This window comes from Ascaphus truei, chromosome 1 (assembly GCF_040206685.1).
Source record: "Ascaphus truei isolate aAscTru1 chromosome 1, aAscTru1.hap1, whole genome shotgun sequence".
Taxonomy (NCBI): Eukaryota; Metazoa; Chordata; class Amphibia; order Anura; family Ascaphidae; genus Ascaphus; species Ascaphus truei.
In genome coordinates, this window is record NC_134483.1 from 150,268,092 (window position 1) to 150,292,939 (window position 24,848).

Sequence of the window (24,848 nt, forward strand, 5' to 3'; positions counted from 1 at the left end):
GTTTTATACATGAATGATTAAGACCATAATGGTCTCTCCATTACTGAGGGGGTTTAAATGTCCAGTTGCTTTAAAAAAAAATACTAATTTCTAATCATCAACATGTTTTATTTGCATAATATTTTCAGAAGAAATGACATTCATCAAAACAAATGAGTCTTTTTTTTTACAGTTGATAAAAAAATTAAGGCAAAAATCAGTGAAAGATTAAAAGGGAAGAATCGTTTAGATAGCAATGAACAAATTTTTTTTAACTTGAAAATAATTTTTAAAAAATGATTGAAAGTTTTAAATGTGTATCCTGAAAGCCTGTGATAACTACCTGTCACCGTTGTTCTTTTTGCCTTTCAGCACCCATAACCCAGGGTACTGGAGTGAATTTCCCAATTGGAGAGCCGCTTAGCCAGCCATACTATCACGACATGAACTCGGCGGTCAGCTTACAGAGGTCACTGTCCTCTCCACCAAGCAGGTAAAGAGGGAAAGGGACAGAGGCGGGAAGAGTCATAAAAGCTGCAGGGGATATTGGTTAATAGTCAAGAATGCTGCAGCGCTGCAATGACACAGCTGTTGCTTTTCCACAAACACTCACTGGTATCTGATTTACAGGATTTACAAGATTGGAGAGCACTAGTAATGTATTCAGAACATTGTATTCATTTTTTGGACGTGCTCCTTATAAGCCATACTGTACCTGCCAACTGGGTCCTGGTCAACAGTGTGATAATGATCCTTCATAGTTTTGTACTTTCTTTTGCTGACCTACTACTGTACCAGCGATGGTCTTACGGAGTAAAAGCTGAAGAAATGCTCACCTGCATCATTGTCACACTGCTGATAAGGGAGTTAGCAGGTGGGTGTAAGATTCAATGTAATCATTAGATATCTCGGCCAGGGGTACCCAACTCCAGTTCCTAAGCTACTCCCGCCCGAACCGGCCAGGTTTTCAGGCTATCCCAGCTTCAGCACATGTGGATCAATCCGTCCCTGCTTCAGCGCAGGTGGCTCAATCACATGCTCAGTCTTTGACTGAGCCTCTGATTAAGCCACCTGTGCTGAAGCTGGGATAGCCTAAAAACCTGACCTGTTAGGGGGGCTTGAGGACTGGAGTTGAGCATCACTGATTCTAGACTATTGTTTCTTATGACGGAAACCGCAGCCAGATTTATTTTGTCTCCAGGAATCTAAAAATGTCAAACAGATTCTCAGGAGGAGAGAGAGAGAGAGAGAGAGAGAGATCGAGAGAGAGATCAATGTGCATGGACATGAAGAGATACATATTTTTGTACCAACGTAGCCAATTATATTTTCTGGCCCATGTGCACAGTGTTGCGATTTGTGGAGTGTCAGTAGGAGGCACTACCTGGGGGCACATATTACAATAGGATGTATCAAACGCTGTGCCTACACTATGTTGCTCCATTTCTGTGTCAGATTTAAGGCAGAATAGACGTCACTGCTTAATAGCCAGCACCAAATGTAAGAAATGACCGCAGCATGGCTTCTTATGCATGACAACCAAGAGTACAAAATGCAGCCCGGTGCCAACACACACTTTCCTTTGCATTGATATATCTCCAGCTTCACTTTGGTTAATGTCAGAGGGGACATTGCAGGCTAACCTAGCCAGGGCGGGATTAATGCTAATGGCAATGCTGGCAAAAGTGTAGCCATGAGGTCTGAGTGCACTTGTAAAATAAATGGTAACCAGAAATATCAAAGAAGGAAACCTCTGTTTGTTCCATTCATAGCAAAAGACCCAAGACCATTTCTATAGATGAGAACATGGAACCAAGCCCAACAGGGGATTTTTACCCTTCTCCAAACTCACCAGCATCTGGAAGTCGGACATGGCATGACAGAGATCAAGGTAAATAAAGAGCACATCATCACATTGTGTAGCACACATGTAACTCGTGTTGGACATGCAACACATACACTACACACAATAGTTTCATAGAGCCAAATTACAGACCTCTAAGAGGTAATATGGTGATAATACAATGATTACAATTATTATAAGAAAAAGGTAAAAAAAAAAAAATGTCTTTGTCGTACATGGTAAAAAACTAGGACCATATATTTACAGGCAAGTTATTAATAAACCTGCTTTTGTATACTGCAGAATGTGAAACATTTTAGTAGTTATTGTTTGAATGGCACAAGTGTGATGAGTTTATAAGTCATTAGAGAAAGTACATCTATGTCTATGAGACTTATTTTATGTGTAATGTTCAACCAGTGTTAGTTATTATTGTGTAAAGTGTTTATCATTACCTACACTACTCCAAGCGAACTTAAGTTTATTCTTATCAAGAGGCGGAAGTACCAGCAAAGGCATAGTGACAGGCTGCTGGTACATGCTGGTATCTCATGCCTGACACACATCTCCGCCCATCACCTGACCTATACTTATTATTGAAAGTACAGAATAACTTTGGGTAGATTTGGTCAGCAACTGGTTTCTGTGCTTAATAAGCTTCTACCATACACAGGTAATGAAAGTTATTCCCAAGAACGTCTAAACTTCAAAATTGTATTTTTTCCACTCTCCCACAACTTTCTAATGTGCCCTTTCAGTCGATTGATCAGATGTGTTTTTCTGGAGGACATACAATAAAGCAAAGGTGTATTTCCTGCCAAAATAAAATAAATGGGTCCTGCTGTGCATAATTGTACTGTCAGAAATGGAAGGGGGGTACACATACATTATGTAGTAGATGCAGAAATCCATTGAAACGCAAACTGCGCATGAGAAGGAAGCAAAGACGGATTGAATTCTCTAAATTCCTCTCATTTTACATTTCCAGTAACAGAATTGTAAAAGTTCAGTGAGTTTATTTCTTAATACTGTATCTTCCCTATGTACAGTAGACCCATTGTGATGAGTTTGAGGCACGTTAGAGTGACACAGAACGCTGGTTCAGAATGGCTGGTTTAACTTGTCACTGTTGTGAGAATATACTAATTTGCACAAAAAAAGGTTACTATAAATAGGCAGTTTTAATGGCAATTATGTTCCTGTCTGTATTTGCTAGCAAATAATCTGTTGATATAATCATTCCTCGCCACACTTCCTCCGTGAGATAAGATGCTTTAGGATTACTGACACTTCGCACTTATTATGCTTTAGAGTTTCTTAATTAATATTTGACAAAGGATGTTGTTTTTATAAAGCCTGTAAACATGTTTTCATTTGTAAGACAGTTTGCTGAAGGAAAGCAAAGGCAAGCTATTGTATTCCTTTCAGCAAAGCACACTTGGTATGGCATTATTGACACCATTAAAGTAATCTTTTGACTTTAATGGGTTCCTTTTTCTAGCAGTTATTTAATTGCATTATCCATTTAGTATTATAATAGCTGTTTCTCATAAGTTAAGACATGCATGACAAATTCTCTGAGTACTTCATCATTAGAAACCCATCTTTCAAATATTGACAGTGGGATAAAGCATCTTACCGAGAGAATAGCTGAATGAACATGCCTGAGCCAGTGTCTTATGAACTGCAAAGCTTTAGGGAGCCCCATTTCTACAAGGTGTTTAGGTTACTCGGTGGGAGGGTTAGTTATAAGATTCTCCCTGTTACACAAGTGTGGCAAAACGGAAGCATAAACAAGCAGAAGCTCGGCGGTGGGCAAAAATATGTAAAAATACAGTATCTGGAGCAAGACAGGATTCTCAGGAACCAGAGTTTGGTAAAGAGGTAGGGGGTATTGGGGGCTGTCACGGCACTCTCCCCTACCTCCCACCCGTTGGCGGCTGTGTGTGTCGCTGTGTATCTGCGTAGACACATGACAGACACACTGACTGACACACGCACACTGACAGGCAGACACTGACAGGCACACACACACAGAAACTCCCACTGACATAAGTTTGCTGCCCTTGCTGAAATGAGTCTCGGAGCGCTACTCCTCACTCCATCCATCTCTGCCTCCTCCCCCCTCGCACCTTGCTCCCTCCCTGCGCTCTTCGCTCCCCTTCCCAGCTGGAGTAAGCGGCGCACTGCTGACTGACAGAGCAGAACATGACAGGGCGCTGTAGCCGGTCACAGGAGGGACTAACTGGTCAGTCAGCTTAGTCGCCAGGGCTGCAATGTATTCGCCTGCTGACCAGGCCCCGGGAATTAGTTCATTACGGCGGAAGCTGTAAATATGCCAGTGGGAGCAGTTTTGTTTTCTGAGGGCGCTTTGATATACTGTCCCTGGGGAATTCACATGTAACCAATCTCAAAAAGTAATCCAACACACATTTGTATTATATGATTATCAGTGACATTTCATATGAGTTGTTAGAGGATTTGAATGAATATTTATTTTTTTGCCCCTGAGTTTTATACTAGTTTTTCAGAAAACAGAGAACATTACACTTGTGTTCAAAATATTCAAACTTCCCCTCTTTTTTTTTACAATTTCACTTTAGGAATGAAGGATTTCTGCTTTAAATGAGTTGTAGTTGTGACTGTTCTCAGCTTAGGTCAGGGCAATCCCTTTTCTGAGTGAGGTATATAAGAAAATGATGAAACCAGAATGCTTGTATTTCTAAAGTGCTTTTATACGTGTCACCGTCGGGCTGTTTGCACGTGAGGATATGTTGCATTCTTGCTGGATTGTGTTTCGACATTTTAACGTTGCACAAATTCTTAATTCCTGCTGCAAAACTCTGCCAAAGCGCACTTCTTCCATTAGGATTTATTTTCTTGTTATACATCTTTAAGTCATTTATCAAAATCTATCGGCTGCAGAATTGATGCAGAAGTGATGCAAAAATATGGCATTTATCAGAGGTGAAAGTCCCTTTAGTTGTAATGCCTCCATTGTACAGCCGGGATAAAGAAACGCCTTCGTGTAAACGTTTGCCATAGAGTTGCACCACTTTTACCTTCGTGCATAAAACACTTTACACTTGGTTATTTCTGTCAATGCTTTAAAGGCCTCTGGCACTGAAGGAGTTAAATATTGCATCTACAGTATATGGATGTCCCAGTTTTTTTCTTCTTCCCCTAAGAAAATATATTGCATTTTCTCTAATTAGATTAAATGAGACTACTCTGAAGAATATTGGTACTCTAACTTCATTGCTTTTACTGATCAATTGTAATGGACTTTTGAAGCTATTAGCATGGCCATGCTACCTTCTACTGAATGGTAAATACAAAAAAATCCAATATAGGAAGAGAGGAGTTAATGAAGTGATTTGCAGAAAAGGGCCTTTTTTTATCAGAGTCTGCAAGATACCAAACTAACGAGAGGATTTGTTTATAAAAACCAACTCCGGGGTTTAGAGACGAAAAAAAGAATCATTGTTTCGAAGGAATTCACTTCTTCTTTTTTTTTTTTTTTTACAACATCTGATGTGTTTTTCACCAGTTTTGTTGAGAGGATTTTGAATAAAAACAAAAGAAAAGTAGATTTTTCTACCGTGGGACATTTTTAACAAATATGAACTGGAATTTAAAGCAGCCGATTTATTAATGCAAAAAGTCGTGTTATTTTCAGTTGAAATGTTTAGTTTGAGTAACATAGTGTTATTTTCTAACAAATAATAATAATAAAGATGTTCATAACAAAAGAGCCTACAAGTCAAAATCAGGTTTGTTCTTTGTCAGTGAAGTATTAAAATCTTCCTAACCAGTTAAAAAGGCAGTCCAAGCAGCTTAAAAAAATATTCATATATTTTAATATACGCAGCATTTGATTACCTTTATTGAAAACTAATTACCTATGTTACCGATTCATTCATTCTCCTGTGATTGATCAGCAAATCCCGCTTCCCAGGGTTCACTGAATGGCTGCCTTTTTAGTTTCAAGTCAATCCTTCAGTCAGTGTAACTCAGCAGCTACAATGTATTCCTATATTACTAAGGTAACATTATCTATTGTTACAGTTTGCAGCTCAAACTGCTGGGAATATTGGCAACAAGTGATCACAAACAGGAAAGTGTTACAAAGATCTTGCACTGCTGGGGAAGTGTGCTAAAATCTGCTATAGAAATCAAAGGATTCCAAGGATGTTAATACTCATTAAAAAATGCATTAAGAATAGAATTTAAAAGAACGGTAGTAAGTATTATCTAATCCTGCAGGGCTGATTTATTAAAAAGAGAAAAAAAAAAAAAACCACATGTAGGATATTGCTTGGATTACTTCTTTAACCTGCAAAAAATATTTTGTGGTACATAAATCACCATTCGCAGCTCTTCTTGTAATAGCTTATGTGGACTACATCTATGCCAGTTTGGCTTCGTCATTTTGAGGAATTATCTATCAGTGTATGATCTTGCGAGCATATTCACGTTATTTTATTCTAAGGCCTGGGACATAGTAACTTGAAGCTCGCTGAGGCGCGCTCCTGCTCTGCCTCACCTGCTGAAAATGGAGCTTTTTCCTGTCCTTGCAGGCGAGGCAGTGAGCGCGCTCTGGGGTCGGGGCGGGGGCGGAGCAGAGGCGGAGCGGAGGGGTGCCAGGAGGCGGAGCGGGAGGTGGGGCTAGTCCCCCGCACCCATTGGATGGGAGCGGTCACGTGACCGCTCTTCCGCTTTCCCGAGCGCCAAATTTTAAACTTCCCTGTCTGTTCCAATTTTCTGAGCCTCCGCACGCATCAGCGCGCATGCGGAAGGGGAAACTATAGCCGCGCAGATGACATATGCAGGGGGTTTGTGCATCTGCTCAGCGCGGCTCAGCCCGCCTCAGCGAGCTTCCATTCACTATGTCCCAGGCCTAAGAAAGGGTATGGGCATACATAAGAATCACCTTTGAACCACAGTTCATTGTTTGGATTGGGTAAAAATATAATAACCTTGGACTTGTTATACTTTAAATTCTCAGAAGTACCACAACAGGCCACAGATCACTGTGTGAATGAATGTAAATAAAACATACCCTGGACTGTTTTCTTTGCAGAAATCTTTATCAATGTTTATTTGATCCGGTACTGTAGTTGTTCCAAAACTTCAAAAACTCTGGGGCCTGCAGTGTGTTATATGGCAATGTGTTGTGAGTCCCTCTGGCAGAGCAGGTATTCAATTACAACTCCTTCAGTCTCTCTCTGTCTGACTTTCACAATTAAGGTTACCATATTGATTATTTTTTTCTACCGACCAAGTCATTTTTTTTTTTACACTAATAAGCAATCATGGCCAGGAGTGTGTCCCTTGAGACTTGTTGAGTCTTACCTAGGCCAATATTTAATAAGTAGCTAGAGTATACTGTGAGTTCCGCTTAATTAGTCTCTTATTGTTCCGTAGCTTTTTTTTTTTGTTTAAATATTTAATGTCTGTTTTAATTAAATTGATTTACGGCTTACCTGGACAAAAAATAGCTGTCTGCTATTATGGCCAATTCTGTCATAGGATACTAGGGTATTTTAGAGGAAGGGTGCTTGCAGTGATTTCCTTTCCTGAAATGAATATGACTTCTTATTGTTTCCATGCAATTACATAGCAATTCATCAACGTTATACTGGATGCTAACACTGGAATAAAAGTAATCGTACAGTACATTTAGCCATTCAAACGTCCTTATTGAAGGAAACCTGAACCAGTGAAACGTATAGGATTCTTCATGAATGACACAGATGTTTTCTTTGTTAAACTCAAGTCTTTTGAATCTGACATAGTGGGGGTATGTGCTTGAAGATTGAGATAGTTATGAAGATTCAAATAAGTATTCTTATACTAATATTGTTAGCTTTTATCCGTGATAGTCTTTATTCATTGTCATGTTGAGAAATTAGTTATGACGCTCCCTGAACATTGGACCAGATTCGCTTGCATCTAGAAGTGATCGCAGCCACGGCTCTCGGAGAGCCAAGGCTTGCGGTGGTAGTGAAAAGATGAGGACGTCCCGTCCGTGTGATCGATGTAGGGTGTCCATGGCAAGCTGTGGCCACTCACAGTTTGGCACGAAGGGTTATATATAAGCACTGCATCCTCTATGTGACACGTATTTGGATGCCGCTTATCTGCAGTGATTAATGCATTCCCCCAATGTACTGGAACAGTAAATTATGGGACAACTGTGCTGCTACAAGGCCTCACACTGAGCAAGAAGCAAGAGCCGGCCAGAGATTCTGCTTTCATCTCTTCAATGCTTCTCCTCCACACCTGCGATGCAGAGCAGAGGAAAGATGTGCAGAAGTGGAAAGCACCATTGTACACTTTACATGCATTGTAAACTTTGCATTTTTTTTGGAGCCTGAACTCATGAGTCATTGGGGAAAAATCCAATTACTGTATTAATAACAGTAGTGCCATTTCATGTGCCGAAGGATCATTTACTCTTAGAAACATACACTAGCAAATCACTTTTAGTTCTTCCTTCCATATGATTACATCACCTTTTTTTTTACTTACATTTTTCAACTGATTAATAATTATTCTTAAATAGTAGACTGGCAAGACAAATACTATTAATACTATTGCATCTCTAGATGAACTGTGGCTACTGTCTCAACATCGAGAGAGAGAGAGAGAGAGAGAGAGAGAGAGAGAGAGAGAGAGAGAGAGAGAGAGAGAGAGAGAATTGTTTAATTAAGATAGCAATCATAAATATGACCTAAAGAAAATGGGATATGTAGCAGCTTCCTGGAGTCTGTGTACTGTCAAATTACACAAATGTTTTATCCTTTGTGGCTGCATCTAATGTTAGAAACTTAAGTATCAACTTTGTTACATATTGTACATACCTCTTTGCTGAGACAAACTATGTTTACAGTGGGACCAGACATGATACATAGTTATGTTTTTCTGAAAGCATCCCGAGTGTTTTTTTTTTCTTTTAATGAGAGCCATTACAATAAAGATACGGAGTGGTTGACATTAAAATGCAAAGTCCCTATATTTTGTCAGTGAAAAAAATATTGGCACGATGTTCATTGGAAATGTTAAACCAGGACCCAAGACTTCCATGAATAGTGCGGTATGCCAGCTATCTTTCACTATGATTGATGCCTATTTTGGGGGGATCATTTATCAATGCCCCAGCACTACGGCTGACAATAAAGTCAAATTTGCTTCATAGCTAAAGAGTTCGGATTAATACAATGATGTGACAGTGGCTCAGAAAGAGGCTTATATGATGCAAATTAAAAAAATACTAAACTAAAAGTAATCCAAATAATTTCATTTTAGCAGCTCTGACTCTCTACAAAACTGGAGCATGTCTATTTTTTTGCTGTGAGAGGTGCCTGGAAGTGAAGGGGTTAACTCTGTCTGTCCAGTGGGGTCTGCGATGAATTGCTTTCTCAGCCCCATCTTGCCATGAAGTGGTTAATTAAAACGCTATAACAGGGTACCTCAGCTGCTACCCCACACCTTCCATGCAATGTTCTTGTGGTGTTCTATTTTCAAAGGGTTCTCTTTTAGATAGGGTTGAAATTAAACAAACATATATCTTTTTTCATCCTGACAGTTAATTACTCATGGTTGATATGACATCATCCAACAACTGTTAAGGGATCAAGTCCATATGCCTTGTCATATGTGCAAGGAACTATTTTAATCACCTCTTTAGATAGAGCTACACAGCCTCATCATGTCTGCTACACACTCTTGAGTAGATGCGAAGACTGAGATATGTGAATATTCGTGAAAGTATTTTAAAGGTGCATTCACTGTCGGTCAGTAAACTTTGCACAAAACATTCTTTATATGCTTCGATTTATATTGCCATTCCTTAGTTTTCCAAAGAGAGACAATAAAAAGACAAAAGCCTTTTTTTTTATTTTAAAGTTGGTTATGAATTGTAACTGCAGAAGTTTCATATGTACTTGCACAGCAAATAAAAATACCATGTGTGAGCACATTCACATGTCTCAGACAGGTGTGCAACCTAGCATGCAATGCTTACACGGCAGAAAGGGATTCTGGGTAATGACATGCAAATCAGCATTTACAGTCACCTGTTGCCTTTAGTACAATTTTAACATGGAAGCCTATAAGCTTACGCCTGCTGTATAGCACAGCTTTTCAGCACAGCCTGGGTTAGTTAAGTGCATAGCCAGTAAGCCTGCTAACAGAGAGCTGTTTTGACCTTTTGGGTCTCATCAGTGTGAGGTTGATTACTTGCATACATACCTGCAAAGGAAGCTGATGTATTTAAATGTGCTGTCTATAACAATCGATTTTATAGGTTCAGTTCAAGCGGTACATTTTTTGTTTTGTAATAGGATTGAAGCAGTGGGTCTTCGGAGCGGTACCGCGTTGATTTCAGCTCCGGGGATTCCCTGCTTCCCAAGATACTTACCTCCTTTGGGTGTGCCGGTAGCAGTTCTGGCAGGGCTAGTTTGGGTTCTCGAAATGGTGACTTAAGTGTCCCTTACCATGTTGGCCAATAGGAAGCCCTGATGTCATCCCTTTGGGCTTCCTATTGGCCCAGGTGACCAGAATATTTAAACTTGTGAGAGATACCGCCACACCCTACGGACACTCTGCTTCAAACTTATTCCCCCCCCCCCCCTTAAAAACGCTTGGACAGAACCTTTAAAAAGCTACTATGCACTATAATGATATTTCTGTTGGTTTATTTTCATTGTGCTATTAGTATATATTTTTTTTAGATATTGTTGTATACTTTAGGTTTTTTAGCAGCATGTAAAATGCTAAAAAGGTTTCAGAGTATATTATCATTTCAAAGGGAGACGTGACGAGCACCAATATCAAATTTGATACATGCCATTATAATTCGTGCATCATTTAATTGTTCCCTAATTCTCTCCATAAACTGATCAATGCGATCAGCAGGATAAAGTAGGTTGATCTATTGACAACAAGAGGCACATACGGAAGATGTCTTATCAATTTACTGTTGTATCCACACACTCATTATTTTTAATCACCTTCACTTTCCCTTTTCAGGGTGATCATATACATAATGGTCAAATCTGCTGTGGGACATTTGGTGTTGTGCTGTTCAGAATTAAAATCTAAGGCATAAATCTGATAAGCCATTAATCACAAGCTACAATATTTAAAAAAATCAGAATTAGTAGGGAAGCTGCTACACAGCTGAGCACTCCAACACTAACCCTTGCAACACCAACATATGTGGTTATGTGTGACTGTGCCTTTTTGCACAGCTACGATCCATGTGCAGGAATCCTATTCATAATTGTAACCTCAATGAACATCAGCAAAGTGAACATATGCTTCTCTGTTTGCAGGACACCAAGCAGGTGTATGGAGTGAGCAGGTGTTACTGGGGATGTTTGAACTTTCCCCATATCACTAGTTGACTGCTGTGACGTTCCCCTAACAGGTGGCTAGAGGCACTTGGCTGACCATGTGATGTCTATCGAGGGAGCTACCGGGGTTAGCTGCAGGCAGAGGAAGAGGGGGCTTTTTTTTTTTTTTTTTTATTGCTTTGATGAGGAAATTGCCCAAACTCATGTCTCATTAGTGTTTCCTAAGGTCCTTTTGGAAGCGAACAACAGTTTAATTAAGAGCTCCCGTAAAACACGTTGCTGCACACTTTCCCTCCCCGCAGCATTTTAGCACATCAGAGTCCATCCGAGGTGCCTCGGGCTGAGTCAAGCAGATATACATCTGGAGCACCATTTGCGCAAGCTGTCGATCCATACGCCGTGCCTCACACCAGCTCCCTTCTGCCTCCCCTCCAGATAGAGTTCCTTGCTGAGGGATCCGTTGATCTGACTTTTTTTTTTATTATTTACATAAGCCTGATCACTTTGATGTGGTGCCGGGAAATTTATGGCCCACGAAGGCCCAGGCATGTGTATCCTATCCTGACAGTAATGCGAGCCTGTTATGCAAGAAAGGGCTTGAACCGAGTCTCCGAAATGCATTCATCTCATCAGAAATTCAGAAGCAAACTATTCTTCAGCTAGGAGTGTGCCAAGTTAAATGATCTTCCTGCCCACGTTAGCTAATCAGTTATTTTCTTTTCGTGTTGCAAAATCAACTTTGACAAGTAAACTAGTCATTGAAGAAAAGATTCCATTGAAATAATAGGAAGCAGCAGAGAAACATGGAGGGGTCAGAGGGCACATTGCATGGTTAGTACCCCTACCGTTGAAATGACAAAAGCAGAACAGAGCAGTTGTAAATATCCGAGTCGTCGCCTTATAAAAATCTGAGACTCAAGAAGGAGCAGAAACTCAGAAGGTCGCTAATTTCTCAGTGTTCTGTTATCTCAATTTAACGTATCCAGATCCGTAACCCATATCCCCAAAGGTGCTTAACACTACGATATCCTGGCATTTTCCTTATATGTAGTGGATCAATACATTTCAATGGACCTTAGGCTTACTCATATGCAAATCATATGGTAATGTGCAGTTTACCTAACAATGGAGATCCTCAGACATGTTAGTTACTGTTAGCACATTGGAATAACGCTATGATATTTAGCGTCTTCCAAAAGCTGCCTTTACTCACATCCAGACCCTGGTTATTTCTGGGAATAACATAAAAGCAATGTAATGCGTTTAGGACTTAACCCTTTTGTTACAAAAAGTTACGTGTGTCACACAAAGATATCTATTATGGATCATATAAATGTCTGAAACACATCATAAACTATATTATGTTTGTTAGTGACTAAGGCGATATGCTTGTGTGAGCTGATATGGTATATAATGTAATAATGACTGTATAAAGTGGGGCTGTACAATAATGTATATCCATACATACCTCAGCAATAATAATTATATATATTTTTTAAATGATTGTAGATTTAAAATAAATGAAGGTTGTCCTTCCTTTGTTTTTTTTTTTTAATTGTACGTTAATATAAATTATATATTCATTTATATTGTTGAGGTATGTATAGATATACATTATTGTACACCCACCCTTTTTAAACTATTTTTTACATTATATACCATATAATTAAGTGAAAAATTGTAAATTTCTAATATTACAACTAGATTTGCATTAGCTTTTGGTAACGCACGTGAAAATCTCTGATAATAACACTACCTTGTGTGACCAATGTGCATGTGCAGTGTTTTGGAAAATGAGTCCCAGCACTAAGATCATCCCCGTTCCTACAGATAACGTGAGGATGGTGGTTTTGCTAAAGGACCTTATTTATGCATTTTACCTTTGAGGATCCTGTTAGATGGCGGATAAATAATGTCCGTTACCTAATTAGGTAATAACGTCATTTGACATTATTAGCTCACTTATGAGGATCTATCCACTAAGTAACAGCAGAGTTACACATCGGCAGACCATTGCCTGAAATGCTGATTTTGTATTGTAACCCTGTTGCTTTATACTCCCAAGTTACGCCCTTCAGACAGCTATTAATCACTGTAAGGTTTTCTCTATTCAGAGAAATGTTGCATCAAGCGATCACTGTCAGAGATTCCTGCAATTCATTGCTCTGAACCATTAGTGTTCATTGTACAAAGGAGAGCACACAGCAGGCAAGTAAAAATAGCCTGAATTGCTGCTTCCTATTGTTTTTTTTTATATATAAGTTTACATTGGACCAAGATCACATGCTAATAAGTGAAGGTGGAATATAAGAAGTAGACAGAATGCAGTGTAATCTGGGGAACAGATCATGCACCTATTATTACTATGTATAAAGTATACTAACAGTCCTAACTGAAGTGTCCAATTTCACCTTTGTGGGATAATTCATTCCCAAACAGCTACCCTGGGTTAGTTAATATACTGTATGTAACAGTGCCATCTCCTCAACCTCTCATGGCAAACTAAAGGTAACGTTAAAGAAGGGGCACCCAGATACCTGGAACCTTCTAGTTAGAGTCAGTACTAAAGACCTTCCAAATGTGCTGTACTACAAAAACACATACTGTAGTGATATTGACTCTTCTGGGTTTTTTGTTTTTGTTAAAGTCTGCAAAGCTGGGGCAAGACAAGCGCAAAAGAAAAAGTTCTATGAGAAAAAATTTTTCACTGGATTTGCCCCAGTTATTCTTAGCCAGTGACTAGTAAATATCGCCAACCCCATAATCTCTAACATTCTATAGATCTACAGTACCTACTGGAATGATAATCCCACTATGTAGACGACCTAGTCCCTTTTATCCAACACATAGGAGATTTTCACAAATGGGGAAAGCATGTAAATACTGTATGTAACACACACAGACCGAAATATACCTGTATGGGGTTATACTTCAACTGCCCGGACACCTTTGTAATTGTACTACTACCTCCTCCTTTCATTAGCAGCCTTTGCAATTGTCTCATCCTGAGAGATTGCTCAGATTTTTTGCACTTTAGTCGGGGACTCATATCAAGTTTAAAAATAATGCAATAATTAGAGATGTGCACAGTTGTCACCCTTTGTTTCACAAACGATTTTGCTCATTTTCCATTGTTAAAAGCAAAGAGTCGCTAATGTTTAAGTCATGTAATTAGAAAGAAAAACTTCTAGGTCATAACCCCATCTTTTGACACAACAATGTCGCAGAAATATGACCAAGCAAAGGTATTTTCCTTGGCCTCCCTATATATTGTAGATGCAAAGCACCAAACATACTGTATGAGCACATAGTGAAACGCAAGCAGCTTGTTCATTCTTTCAACACGACTTTTATTTCATATTATTTTGCACGAATGGCAAGTATTTCTCTGCATGTTTTCATACAGGAATTAATTGCCACATTTCCCCCCTTGATTTGGAATGAAATGCAATCTTTTATATATTCTCTCTTTTGTGATGCCCTACACACAGCAGAATGAAGTAATTGTGTCTCGTGAAGGTATTCTGTTACTGACAGTCTCGTGACAGCCCGAGACGGACACAATATGGCATTCAGAGGCAACGTATATAGGCCATTAGTACACTTGTCCATTTCTGCAGACAATAATGGCTGGATGTTTTATCAAAAGCAGACAACACACTGGGAGAAGTTTGACAGCACTCGAGACAAATATTTGGTTAAACTTTCACTTTTGTCCCAGTGACTTTTCTAGCAATTCACTGGTGGGTAGTGACTAAAAAAAAGAAGCCTTTGTATCCTCATTCACCACATGTTAAAAACAGGGACAGCTCTTAACCCTTCACAGACAGTGTGGCCAGCAATGCACTGTCCTGGAATGCATCGCGGCCACTCTGGATGCACAGGGTATAATGTTCTACCCCTGATAACGTAAACGTGCAGCCTCTCTACCCTGCAGTGACAATTGGTGATCATATGAGCCGTTAGCAAATGAATGCTTATTGTGAGAATTACTGAACAAAATATGAAAGCAGAACAGGATGGCGTGCAATATTTATATAAATCTTTCGAAAGTGCTGATTTCTGGCACCAGTGGACTTCAGATGTGCACTCCACTCATAAGATATTATGATAAAAATGTATCAATGTGGGAAGTAGATGATTTGGTAAGACCCATAAGTATAGCTTATTCAGGAAGGAGAAAAATCCCCAAGAGAGAAGGGAGGGGAGGGAAACCTCTCAAAAATAGGGCACTCAAGGGTATATAAAGTATAAATCAACTTTAATTATAATTCATCACAATTCTTTAGCTACAAAATGGCCCTTTAAAACAGTATAAAAGGAGTCAGCACGTACCAGTTTGAACATTGCAGTATAATCATCAAGCTTAGCTGTTAGGAACACTTACACCCTCCAGCCTTCCTATCTAAACATTGCAAATCCAAATATTTAAATTGATTGGAACAAAAGACAGAGGGCTATGTAAGCAGTCTTGTTGACAGAAATGTGTCAAATATATCAAAGTGATGATACAAAACAGGTTTTCTTTATGAAAATTAATTTTGTACTATTGTTGTTTTTTGTGTTCTGCAACTATCTCACGCGGAGTTAGAATAAATAAAATATGACTTGCTGGGTGAAAACACAAGCAAAGCAAATGAACAGTGATTGTTCATAAGATGTAAAATGACCCCTTCAGTCTATCGCTGTAGGATGCTGGCCTCTTGACCACTAAAGTGTTATTACCTTTCCCCCTCCCCCTTTTCCCCTCCCCCCTTTTCCCCTCCCCCCCTTCTTACCACTCCTCCTCAAGTACTGTCATGTTAAGGAATCAAATGTTGGAGTTTTATTGCAAAGTACCCGATAGAGCAGGGGCTGGAGTTGCCCACCCCTGCAATAGTGTAAGATATTATTTTCTATATTTGTGTTTGTATAATGTTTTAGGAAAAATTCAAAATCCTACCTCTGCACAACAATAAATATCATAGACTGTTCAATACATGCTGTGTTCACTAGATTCTAGATAGTCATTCATTGCCAAAGTGAGGACAAAATGCAGCAGTAAACTGAAGTGATCAGGTATGTATTCTTTTGTGTGTGGTTTCAGGGACCACAGTTTGAGAACCCCATCATATACCATTGAGTGGGGGTATAGCAAGTGTCTAGCAGTGAGATGGATTCATTTGTTTTAGCCAATGCTCACTTCTCTGTTGTAGAATGTGCCTTATTATATCTGTATGGGGTGCCGCAGAGAAAAGTGGATCATCACTCTTGGCGTTAGGGATCTCCATTGTCACGTTAGGTGCAGTGATTGCAAACAGTTTTACACTGTAATTCCGCTGTAAGAGGCCACATCAAGGCATCTGTAACATATTCTTCTCAGGGCAATATTGCAGTTATGTGTTCCAGTCACACATGCATATTTTCCATGTACATTATTTAGTCTTATATGTGCAGGAGTTTGAACTATCGGTATACTGTATGGCCGGTTGCAAACAGTTGGCCCAATGAAATCTAAAACTGTGCAGTACTATTGTTTTGTCTGCTGTAATATTTCTTCCTTCTACTAAAAAAACCCCAACTCATTATTTGCTTTTGAATGCAACATTGTACATGCAATAGCTACTGTTGTTTGGAACGACCCAGTAGCCACACAAAAATGAACAGCAAGCCATTTCCAGTATTGATATTGGACTGAATACAGTATGAAGGAAAATATTATCCAAAATGTCTGTAAAACACGGGGAGGAAATCCACAGCCTGCTTCACCACAGGCAAACCACAAAGAGTGATTCTACGCCCAAATACTGTATTCTTGGATGCTTTCTCCTTGCCTCTGTCGGGCTATGATTTGTTTGTGATGAGTAAGAAATGTGCTTTGGAACCAGTAGAAAACAACAGCAGGGATCTCTAAGGCAATATACATAGATATATCCATAATTGTACTATTGTAGACGAGTGTAGGTTCAAATGTTTCCGCGGAATCAGTTTAATTTGTCACACGTGTATGGCATACCAACACAACACATCTCACTTCAATGTTTATGGCCTCTATTTGCATGTCATCCAGAAGTGGAAGTTTGATGATACGTTAGGGAAGGTGCAATGGAGACCAGCGGCCACACCAGGTTTTAGGACTAGTCAGCGCACATCGTTTGCATGTGAATAGAATGTTGGGTGTTGGCCTCAGAAACCTGATCTTGCTCAGGGGCCTGAGGAAAAGTTTGAGAGTACTACTGCTTATAAACAGGCTCAATTTGTCCCTAAAGCATAAACATAACACAAATATTTTATACAAAGTTCAAAGAACGTATCCCATTGTGTAACAAGTTTAGAAAATTAGGCTTAGCACCACTGCTTATTTTTTGGCACACCAATGAGTGAGTTTGCAATCAGTTTGGAAAGAGCAATCCAAGCCCGCCATGATTTTATATAACCTATATAGAATTGAAGCAGGGGGTCTCCGGAGCTGAACCCCATTAATTTCAGCTCGGGGAACCCCCTGCTTCCAGAGATACTTACCCCCCTGGGGGTGCCGGTAGCCTCTCCGGCTGACCAAGCAGGGCTCTGAAGTTGAAAGCTCCCGCGTCACATAGGCCAATAGGAAGTTGCACCGATGATGACCTCTTATTGGTCCGCAGGACGTGAGCATTTTTTAAAGCGGACATATTGTAAATCTTGGTATACGAGGAGAGCGGCTACCGGCACCTTATTTGGAGGTAAGTTTCTCCGGAACAGGGGGTCCCCAAAGCTGAAATTAACGGGGTTCCACTCCGGATACCCCCTGCTTCAATTATATATATATATATATATATATATATATATATATATATATATATATCTTAATTAGCAAAACATTGCAGGCTTGGATTGCCTCTTTAATACGGTAGATCAGGGGGGCGCAAACTTTTTTCCCTGCGCCCCCCTGACGGCTGTCCCCTCACTCCCGCGCCCCCCCCAACCCCAACTTACCCTCGCACCGGCGTAATGACGTCACGTTGCCATAGCAACGTGACGTCACATGACCTCGCAGCGTCATTTTGACGCCGCGTTGCCATGGCGACGCCGGGAGGAAGCCGCCGGAGCCACGGGTAAGTATGGTTTACAGAGGCCCTGCAGCTCCCCCGGCACTTAATTTAAGTGCCTTCGGGAAGCGCGCGGGGCCTCTGTAAACCCCGCGCCCCCCGTCGGCAGTCTCGCGCCCCCCCTGGGGGTCGCGCCCCACAGATTGCGCACCGCTGCGGTAGATAGTTCTGTGCTTTCTAAATGAAACATTACAAATGCAAGACACAAAGTGGTTTGGTAAGATCATGGAATTGTCACTTTATCCAGGTTTTGGCCCATCATACAGCAACCCCAAATCTGTCCTTCAATATTGGAAAAGGCTATCTGTACAGTATGTTGAATACAATAGCACTTAAGCAAACGACAAAATAATAATGGGATTTACTGCTTTGATGGTCCTGTTTCTTCTGAGTACAGATGTTTGACCATTTAATACAGGTCAGGTGTCTCTAGTACTGAAGGGGTTATTGCGAAACCTGAATTTAGAGGGAGTTAGAATTTATAGCCCTGAAATAAAGAAATCAAAAACCTTTCCAAGAAATGTGGTAGTTGATGAAAAGCAACTATTTGGATGGCCATTTGGCAGAATGTAAAAACAGATGAGAATGCAGTAGATTGTTCAGACTGCACTGGAAACAAAGGAGCTCATTATGTCCCAGTGCCCTTGTAAGACTCCATAGCACAAATGTTTAGCTGTGGGCTTATTCCTTTGTACGTTATGGGTGCATTGTAACAATACTGTTTGTGTGTGTGTATGTCATTATGTGTATCTTTGTCATGAGTTGTATGGGTTTTTTGTTTGTTTTTTTATCACTGAGCTTCAAAGCAGGATTCTGTCATACCTTTTTTAATGGAGTTCATCCACACTAGTTAAGAATACTTTGACTCTTTATAGTTCAGATGGTCTTCAAAATCACTGCCTTTGTATGTCGTCTACATTTTTACCATAGGGGAACTTGATGGACATGCAGTATGTCTTTTTTTCAGCCTCATCTACCATGTAACTACGTAACTGCCGTAGTAATGTTTCTGTACAGTAAGCTCAACAGGGTAGAGGTCTTCTTTGACAGTGTGGCTGGCCCCTGTTCAATATGCTGTCTTCCATATGCTAGAGAATCAAAGGAATGAGACTGAAACCTTATCCAGCACAGACATTGCGACTTCACAACATATAGAACTGGGGTGGCCAACTCCAGTCCTCAAGGGCCACAAACAGGGCAGGTTTTCAGGATATCCCAGCTTCAGCACAGGTGGGCCAATCAGAGGCTCAGTCGAAGCCACCTGTACTGAAGCAGAGACTGATTGAGCCACCTGTTGGTGGCCGCTAAGGACTGGAGTTGGCCACTCGGGATATAGAGTAAGGGCCTATCATGGCTGAAAATATGTCCTGACGCTGCTGCTGGGACTACACTATCGTGGCACATGCTAGCAGGCAAGAGAGCAGAAGAAAGCACGAAGAAAATATTTCTGTTTGTCCATATAAATTTATTGAATTTTTTAAAATGAGAAAACTAAAAAAGTCATACTTTGTACTAATTATTATAAGAATAGACAGTCATTAATAGAACTTTTTTGAGAAAGTGGGATTATTGGGGTGCTTGATTCATATAGTAAAAAAAAAAGCCAGTAGCATCTGACTAGCTGATGTAGCGCAATGCAGAGCATCTGGGAACCAATGAATAAATGAATTTCTCCAATGATATGCCTGTTTGGTATGAAAGGAATGTGATTTTGGTTTAATAGGCTGAAGACAAGCAAACTGTTATTAAAGTCCCCATCTACAGGCAGATCATTTGTGCTCGTTCGTCTGCCCGTCACAATGAAGTCTAATAACCAAACAAAGTGGGGCACATAGCGGTGAATATCTGGAGCTATGCACATGTAACAGTACAGATTGCATGCGGCTCAAGAGCCTGTGACAATTCCTTTTGACCATGGTTCCCCTCCTACTGTCTCTGTATGTCCTTCCTATCAATCAATTAGATTGTAAGCTCTTCGGAGCAGGCACTCCTTTTCCAAAATATTACTTTAATGTCTGAAGCACTTATTCCCTTTATGTGTTATTTATATTATTTGTTAGCTATATGATTGTCACGTGTATTACTGCTGTGAAGCGCTATGTACATTAATGGCACTTTATAAATAAAGACATACATACATACATCCTTGAGCAACAAATAACACAAGATCGTAAGATCAATGATTTATCATGCCTTGTCAACACTCATAAACATTGTACCTGTAAACACATATAACCAGGCACTGATGGAGCTATACATACATACAAAAAATAGTAATGTTGTATCCGCTCCCTGCACCTGTGCAGACAATGATGCTTTACTGTCTTACTTTTACAGATATGTCCTCCCCCACAATGAAGAAGCCGGAAAAGCCATTATTTAGCCCAACATCTCCACAGGATTCTTCACCGAGACTGAGCTCTTTTCCCCAGCATCACCATCCGGGAATCCCAGGAGTAGGACATAGTGGTAAGGGCAACGGAAATCTTCCTCCTCACACACTGAGAAGCAGAGAAAGGGTCAGCTCATACCACACAGGGGGGGATAACCAATGAATCTTGTGAGGAACCAAGATGGGGAGGTCAATTGTGTGTTGTCAGATGGGTGTTAATAAGAAACAAATCCTATGTAATACTTAAAAAAAAAAAAAAAAAAAACCTGATTTATCAACAGTATGTAATATAGCAATAGAACACCGAAGGCCAATTTTCTATTAACGAGGAGTTTTGCTTTCACTAAATCTAATCAATTTTCATCATTTTTAATTTGTGGGGTTTTTTTTGTACTTGGCAGATGGAGATGACAGCAGATAAGGATTTATTGGCCCACCTTCATTTCCCTAACTTGTAAACCTTAAGGTCTCTTTTGATCCCCAGTTTAATTACATTACAATGAAGTGGTGAAGAATTTAATTTCCCTAACATATACTTCAAATGTGTTACATATATAGCCTCATGTTATCATTATGGAGTAAATTCTGAAGTCATGAAAGAATAAAGTAACTTCATCCAAAGTTCTTTCCAGGTAAAGAAGTTCAAATGAAGTCACGCATGTGTTTCTATTTAAGGAGGTTGACGATCTGCAGAATATGTTCAGCTTATTTAACTTCATTTTCTCCAGTTTTTTTCTCAGTGGCAAAACAATAAACTGATGTCATTAGACAAAGAGGATCCTGGTAATTGATGACATCACATAAAGAAAACAAAAAACAATGCGCTGAGCTTTGTATTTCATATTTTATGAGATCAGCCAGGATGCACTAATTGATATCATACAGAAGATTGCACAACCAGAACACTGGTTGTCAAACCTCTCCTCAGGCTCCTGATCCTGGCTGGATTTTTTGGCCAACCAATATCATATTCCTGTATACAAGTTAAGGGCATTCACCTGTGTACAGATGCAGAGGTTATCCCCTAAAACCTAACGTGGGAGATGGTCAGTGAGGAGAGGCTTGAGAAACAGTGGCCTAGAAGAAAAAGATTAAGCAGATATCAGCAACTCAAGTGCTTTTCATTGTATGACATGGCTTGCTATGGAATCACAGGAGGAGGCATCTAATTGAACTAAACTGTTACTTTAAATTATCATTTGCATGGGTTGCAGGAAAATAGATACAAAAGGTTTATAACATATGTGATTGTATACTGTAGGTTTTGTGATGTTTACGTTTAATCTGAATTGCAGGACTCTGAGAACTCCAATGAATCCTGTGGTTTTGTATTTTCTGTTTTTTACAGCTGTTTATAAGAACTTTTGTCTCTTCCTTGCTCATGAGATATGAAACCAAACGCTATATCTCTCCATTACATAGCCTGCTATATATAAATACACTCCACGTAAACAATTAATTCTTTGTGAAAGAAGAAAAAAACCTGCTTATTTTTACGGCTTTAAAGCCACCCTAAAGAAAAAATAGTGTCAATGTATTTTTTTCTGGGCTGGACATGTAACATATTGCAGTGCGAAATGGCTAAACAGCACAAACAGAGCAATAATGATAGCACTCAGCTCCTATCCTGCATTACTATGTGAATGTAGAGAAAGGAAACAAACGCTTAGTAGCAGCCTATGAACAATGAGATAAAAAGATCCTTTCCTGACTTGCATATGAATGGTCAGCCAGTCCTAACTAAAGAGTTAACATATTGTCAGAGGACCATTATCTAATTTCCAGATTGATTCAAATACATAATTTGGCTCCTGTCTGAGAACCTAATCAATTTCATTTTATAACAGATGTAGCCCCCTTTCCCCATGACAATGGGAACTACGTGTGCTGCCTTTACCTGTGGCTCACAGAAGGCCTAAGCTTCTGCCACTGGGAGCCTGGGGTGAACTCTCGTTCTCCTCGGTACAGCGCCTCCACCTGGGAGGGATCCTAGCTCTGCAGGATAACCCCTCACAGGAACCAATACAGTAGTGAGACATACGAACACACCGGTATAGTATAACAGTTTACTAACACACACACAAATAATAATAGTAACAATACCCAGTACCACAACACAGTGCCCACACGATATACGCCCAACACAGAGTCCACCCCAATGTCCACACCCTGGTGGGATTCCCCCAACGTACTGAGGGTGCCCATGGCACCTGACCACCCTGGTGTCCACAAAGCGAAGCCCACCCAAAGTGTGTGTGGAGTAGCGCTACCCCTATGTGATATTGTTGGTGCACGTGGTACCTCTCCTGGTCTCAGCCCAGACCAGGATACACTGAAGATCTAGACTCAACAGGACCCGCAACGTGAGCCCACGACGCGGGGTCAGCCGAATCTCCTTAACGGAGCCGTCTGACTCTTGAGGGAGCTCCAGCTGGAGTGTCTCCCTTAATGTCTATGGGTGCCTGTGGTCTGATCCCAGACCGCAGAGTGCACGCAGCTCACCGTGTGGCGTCTGTCTGACGGTGCCACAACACTCTAACTATTTCCACACTATGGAAGCGTCCCTATCTAGGGGCCTTCCCTATGATGCACAAGCTAGGGGGGCTGGGGCCTTCGGGGCAGATCTTGCCTAGTCTGGGAGCCACTGGCACCCGGACACTACCTTCCCCGTTGGTGTCCCTGCTCCGACTGAGCGCGCAGCTTTCTTCGTGCCAAACTGCCTCTTCTCTGCAGGCTCCTAAAGTTCCTGGGACATGTCCCTTGCGGAGCCGTGGGCAAGATGGCCGCCGCAACTCTGTTACTGCGCATGCGCAAGGACTCCCTGCACATGCGTGAGAATCCAACATGCAACCCGGCACCGATATGCAGGTACATATGCACATGGAAAACAAATGGAATATATCCAGTGCTCACCTCTCTTGCAAATTCCCGAACCAATTCCCATTTCAGCACATGCCTGGACAGACAGGCAACTCAGCACAGGTCACTCTGAAGGGAATAGTAATATATTTGCCACCTAACTACATTAGTGCTGAGATACACATGTGGGTTTTCAACTTTTGGGGGGGGGGAGGAGGGGAAGAGGGGTCCCCTTAGGAATAACTTGTAACAATAATCAAGGTTTGTTAAAAACATAAGTAGCAGCATTTGATTAATTGGGTGAGGAAATATTCTCCATGGATCAACCACTTTTTCATCTATGGAGTCAAATTTGAGGAAATTGAAATGTGAAAGTACATTTGGAAGATGGAAAATATTTTTTGTAATAAGTCTTAAAATAATCATTCTCCTTGACTGCAAAGATCTGGGCTGGATTCTTCATTCTGTCCAACTGGGCAAAAGGGTACAGATTGGGTCCTGCAGTGGAAGAATTGAAGAACCATGCTCTCATTGCACCTCAGTCAACAAAGTGTCAGATTATTTATGTAATGGCAGACCACTAGTTCATCTCTTTATCATCTCTTTATTCTCCCCCTCCCTCACCTCAGTAAATTCCACAATCTCCAGGGCCTGGGGTAGGCGAGATAATACTAATAATATCATGTTCTTGTATAGCGCTGCTAATTGTACGCAGTGCTTTACAGAGACATTTTGCAGACACAGGTCCCTGCCCCGCAGAGCTTACAATCTATGTTTTTGGTGCCTGAGGCACAGGGAGATAAAGTGACTTGCCCAAGGTCACAAGGAGCTGATACCAGGAATTGATCCAGGCTCCCCTGCAGCAATTTCAGTGTCAGTCAGTGTCTTTACTCACTGAGCCACTCCTTGTCCTTGTCTGGCTTAGCATTTCCGGGTGAAATGCAACTTTGTAGCTTCTTGGATAACCTTAATTTGCGAGATGTCTTAATTTGCATAAAAAATTGCACAATGCATGGTTTTGCACAGCCGGAAAACCAAATGGAGACCTAAAATGCTATTGTGTTGCACGGTTTTGACATGCGAGAACTGTTTCATTATTACAGCGGGATGTCTTTCTGTGCAAAAATGTACGGGGCGGAAAAGGGCGCCTTCCGCACAGAGATGAACGGGAGCTGTACTGACCACTTTGGAAGATGTTGGCTCCATTTCACAGCGCTAGTTCAGTTTGTGGGCTCTTATTTCCAAGCTAGTATCACAGATGCTAAGCCTGCTGCTGACTGACAGTCTGATATAACCATCATCCCTTTAGATGAAGCCATCACCACAAAGACTATATCTGAAACTTTAAT

The 24,848-nt window shown here is 40.6% G+C and overlaps 1 protein-coding gene across 11 annotated transcripts in view; it reads left to right on the plus strand.

Moving 5' to 3' along the window:
* Positions 1–24,848, plus strand: part of NFIB (nuclear factor I B) — a 455,016-nt gene that overhangs the window by 354,790 nt on the left and 75,378 nt on the right. For all 11 annotated transcript variants that reach the window (XM_075595945.1, XM_075596019.1, XM_075595955.1 and 8 more), the window contains 3 exons: positions 352–472; positions 1,752–1,870; positions 20,586–20,717. In XM_075595945.1, coding sequence (XP_075452060.1) covers positions 352–472; positions 1,752–1,870; positions 20,586–20,717 — 372 coding nt within the window. The remainder of the gene's footprint in view (positions 1–351; positions 473–1,751; positions 1,871–20,585; positions 20,718–24,848) is intronic.